General features: G+C 47.4%; 1 protein-coding gene across 1 annotated transcript in view; it reads right to left on the bottom strand.

The window, feature by feature from the left end:
- Positions 1-4,854, bottom strand: part of VANGL1 (VANGL planar cell polarity protein 1) — a 107,515-nt gene that overhangs the window by 15,545 nt on the left and 87,116 nt on the right. Inside the window, exon 5 of the mRNA XM_019527261.1 lies at positions 1,134-1,267. Within this exon, the coding sequence (XP_019382806.1) occupies positions 1,134-1,267 (134 nt within the window). The remainder of the gene's footprint in view (positions 1-1,133; positions 1,268-4,854) is intronic.

The raw sequence follows: 4,854 nt of genomic DNA, 5'->3' as shown, positions 1-4,854 counted from the left end.
AAAAAAAAAAAAAAAAAGGGCACCCTCTATGTCATCAAATCCCTCCCAACACACACCCTTTATAGAATCTTTCAGTATGAGCCCATTCACATACTGGGCAGTCCAGATTTTCCAGACTCAAGTCAAAATTAATGTTGGCTGTTTTCCCAGGGCTGCCAGGTGGTAAGTTTGCCTCACCTCTGTGAGATGCTCTATCCTGAGGAGCTGAGAAGACTCCAACACAGCTGAAGTGCCCAGGTTACTGGAACCCCTGGTTTTATGAAAGGCCATGGACACACTGCTACAACCCCCTGGTTACTTAAGCTAGGCATGTATAGATTTAGTTTAAAACTGGCAAAGAATTAGGCTCTTGCTAGTCAACATAAAGCCCTAGATGGGCCTACCACCTTCCACAGGCCAAGGTCTTTGGCTTCTTTTCTGGGGTCTCAGAGGCTAACAACTGGAGCTACCTGCCCTGTAACATTGCCCACCAGCCCTGGGAGCTGGCGGAGAGGAGAAGGGAGAGAAATGGGTCTGCCAAGTGCAGTTCCAGCCCTGTGTCTGCCCACCCATTTCCAGCAGAGCACACTGCTCAGAGAAGGGGCCATGCTGGCACAGGTACTTCTGGGCAGGGGAGGGCAGCAGTCCTCAAAAGAGCCATTGTAAGCACTGCTGGGGTGGGCACAATGGCCCCCTTAAAGGGCATCCCAGAGTGCCATGGCACCCCAGATGAGAATCACTGCTTTGCTACTCATCCTGGTGCAAAACTGCGGCCAGTTTAACCAACTCTGTTTTTAAGGGGATAAAGTGAAAGGAGTGTGAAGACCTAAGTGGACACTTCAAACCCCTCAGAAGGGGCCCTGCTTTTAGAAGGTGGCATAGCTACCTAGGTGGGCATCACACTGACTAGGAAGAGCTGTTCGGTTAGGCTCAAATAACCCACGCTAACTTAACTCAACCTGAACTGGGCTGCTTTCCCTAGTCAGGACACACCATATTGTACCACCTGTAAAGGAATTCAATGCCAGCAGATTAGCATGATGTGGAAGATCTCCACTGAGAGAGACGGTAAGAATGAGGCAAATAATGAAACATAAGAACAAATCCTTCTCTTCCCCACCCCAGGCGTCAGCAAATGACATCACCTCACCTACCATCAACATTGTAGACTTTCAGGCCAGCCATGTGCTTGGCTGCACGGGACTTGGAGGCAGTTAACAAAGTTGGGTTATAGACCGTGAAATCTCTGTAGTAGTTTTCCAAAACCACCAAAGCGGCTCGCTGAATGCTGGAAAGAAAATTCAGTGAGAGTTTATTTAAAGGAAAAAAATGAAAAGATTACCGATTTATGGAGTACAACAAAATAGCCCTGTTAACTGGAAGTTGATAGTATTTCATAGTACACAAGGCGATGACAGTAGCTAAAAACTTACGAAATGCCATATTGGGTTGGATCACAGGCCTATCTAACCTAATCTCCCATTTCTTACAGTGGCAGAGAGAAGATGCTAAGGAAGAGAGCATTTATGCAGGATCATCCTATCCAGAATGATCCATCCCGTGCCCCTCATCCCTTATAGCTTTCAGCATTCAGAGGCTTTGGAAATCCTAACTGAGAAGTTATGCTCCTAAAATGTTTAAACACTCACTGATGGACCTATCCTACAACTCAAAAACCACCACAGAGTCCAGCACTCACTGCACAACTGCTTTCTGTAAAGTAAAGTTTTATTTTTGGAGGCAGGAGCTGGGAGGAGGGGAACAGGCTGCTGCAGTGCCTTTAGTATGGCCAATAACACCCACATGACAGCAGGATGTAAAACAGCTACATCTTTCAGGCAGCACAGAACAGCACCCAGTTTCTCTTAACGCAACAGTCACCACAACACCTAAGGCTCACTTGGTCCAGACATCAAGGTCTACTGTGAGTGCAGCCATGTCAGCCAGCCCCGGCAGAAGCAGCTTTGCTTTTCCTCCCAGTTGCACTGATCAACTCCAGCAGTGCCTCACAGCTCTTCAGACTTTTTCCTGTCCAAGCCCAAACAAGGCTCAGTCTGTCCAGCCAAACCGGAGATCGTCCAGCTGGGTAAGAATAACTCCAATATCTGGTTACATATTGCACAAGGGCTGCGAAGTCACCTCCTCCCTCCATATTAAAAGGATCAGTCTTCAGCGCACGGGGCAAAACAAGCAAAGACAACATGCATGCCTAGCCTGATGCGTGCATCCACAAGGCCTCCTTTCCTGACTACCAGCTTTCCAACCAAGTCAGAAGACAGGCAGCACCAGAAGCACTGGAGCAAGCCAAGACTCTGGCATATATCATGCTCTGTACAAGGAGGTGCACTACAAATTAGCCCCTATCATGCATATGTCACTGCCCTTCAGTCCTAAGCACCTCCTACAGGAGACGGCCGGGCTTCTTAATGTCACCAACTTGCTACTCAGGGAGTTAGCCAAGACTCCCTGCTCATTCCTCTTTTAACTCAGCAGGATTTGAGCTCAACTGTCAGCATATCAGCTCTCTGCACCAACTGAGGTAGTTATGTCTAAGCGTTACATTCATCAGCAAGCAGTAAACTCTCCTCTGCATGGAGAGCAGCAGAAGCTTTCACATATTTATTACAGGTAGGCTGTAAGTTCTTTCAATTAAGCTGGGGAAGGACAGTGCTACAGGACAGGCAAGCCACAAGGAGAAACAAGACCTGAATTCTCTTCTCAGCACTGTACAGCCGTGGACCACTCAATTTATCTCCCTGTGCCAATATAAGCCCCATGACACCAGCTGCCTCACTGAACCACCCCAACTCCTGCAGGTTAAAGCCACAGCCCCGACCCCTGCTCAATTGCTATTGTACAGTCAGGCACAAGCTGCGCCTTCACTGTGTCTAAGTATTCACTAAATTCAGCTAAAGGTCCTCCTCTTCGGCTGCCTGCCTTTAAACGCTTATAAATCTAAGCAAAGCTAACTGTGATTTTTGAAGCAACTTGATTCTTGTGTTTCCAACACAGATAACTGAAGGAAGCCAGATTTTGTAGAAGGCAGGTGCTGGCACTTTCCGAAAACGAGCCCCATTTGAAGGCATCTTACCTTGGGTACCCAGCAATAGGCACATCAAAGATTACCATCCAGTTTTGTATGCATAGGACTTTAGCGAGGAAGTCGTACGAAAAAGAAATCATGCATCCAGAACACACTTTTCGAAGTCTCACATTGTTTTTGCCAGACTATGAAAGAGGATACAGATAGCCACTTCCCTGTGGCTGCAGGGGACAGAGCTAGGCGCAGTGGCCCTCAAACTTCCACAGAGGATATTTAGGTTGGAGATTAGGAAGAACTTTCTGACTATGGAGGGAGGTCAAGAACTGGAGTGGGCTACTTAGAGATGCTGTGCAATCTCCAACCCTGGACATTTTCAAGAGCAGTTTGGACAGACAATTGGCTGGGACAGTTAAGTCAAGGATGAACCTAACGTGAGTACAGGGCTGGACTAGATGACCTCATGAGGTCCCTTCCAGTCCCACTTTCCTACTTTTCATGATTTTATGAGGCACCTCTTTTTACTGAGGGCATTTCCCAGCCAGATTTCTGCTTTTTTTCTACCCCTATCTTTTGCAAACTGCAGAGTTTTTTAAAAATTATTTTACATTACAGTGTATATTCCCTTCCTCTCATTATTACCTAAAGCCCAACTGATTCCCCACCCCCAATAAACTGCCTCAAAAGCTTTACCCTCATGCTAAGGAACTTTCAAGCCAAAGGGAAACTACTTCGGTAAATTTAGGTGCAACTGGGAACAGGGCCTAATAAAAAAGATGACCATTATGCTCATGTTTGACTTGTGCACTGGGTGTTGCTAGCCTTGGCCATTTTCAAGGTGCCGAGGCCAAGATGCAGAAGTGTGGCTAAGCAGAATGCCCCAAAGCCTGTTGCCCTTGGCAGATGTGACAACTAGCTTGGTCAGCAAAGTAAAGGCAGCCACCCACATGTTTAACTAAAGCAGTAATGAGATACAGGTAAACAAAAGATATTTTGTTTTGAATTTGTTGAACAATTCAACAAAGATAAATGCAAGGTACTCAACCTAGGAAGGAGGAATCCCCAGCACATCTACAGGTTGCGGGATGACCTCCTCAGCAGCTCAGGGGCTGAGAGAGATCTTGGAGTCATAGTTGACTCCAAGATGAACATGAGCCGGCAGTGTAACAAGGCCATCAACACGGCCAATTGCACCTTGTCGTGTATTAGCAGATGCATGACCAACAGATCGAAGGAGGTGATGCTCCCCCTCTACGCGGCACTGGTCAGGCCGCAGTTGGAGTACTGTGTCCAGTTCTGGGCGCCGCACTTCCAGAGGGATACAGAGAATCTGGAGAGGGTTCAGAGAAGGGCCACTCGCATGATTAGTGGTCTCCGTGAAAGACCCTATGAGGGGAGGTTAAGAGATCTTGTTCTCTTCAGCCGTTACAAAAGACGGCTGAGGGGTGACCTTGTTGCCACCTATAAGTTTATCAGCGGAGGACAGCAGGGGATTGGGGATGTGCTATTTACCAGAGCGCCCCAGGGAGTAACTACGAACAATGGGTGCAAACTAGTAGAGAGTAGATTTAGGTTAGACATTAGGAAGAATTTTTTTTACAGTAGAGTCTGGAACGGGCTTCCAAGAGAGATGGCCCTATAACCTAACTTGGAGGTCTTCAAGAGAAGGCTTGATGGTCACCTGGCTGGGGTCATCTGACCTCGGTCCTCTTTCCTGCCAGGGGCAGGGGTTGGACACGATGATCCATTGGGTCCCTTCTGACTCGACAATCTATGAATCTATGAAAATACAAAGGCCTGAAAGGAGACATTATAAAGGTAGACTAAGGGTGCAC

The sequence above is a fragment of the Gavialis gangeticus genome, unplaced genomic scaffold (genome assembly GCF_001723915.1).
Source record: "Gavialis gangeticus isolate Ggan-Ray unplaced genomic scaffold, GavGan_comp1, whole genome shotgun sequence".
Classification (NCBI taxonomy): Eukaryota; Metazoa; Chordata; order Crocodylia; family Gavialidae; genus Gavialis; species Gavialis gangeticus.
This window is presented reverse-complemented; position numbering and strand designations above follow the sequence as displayed.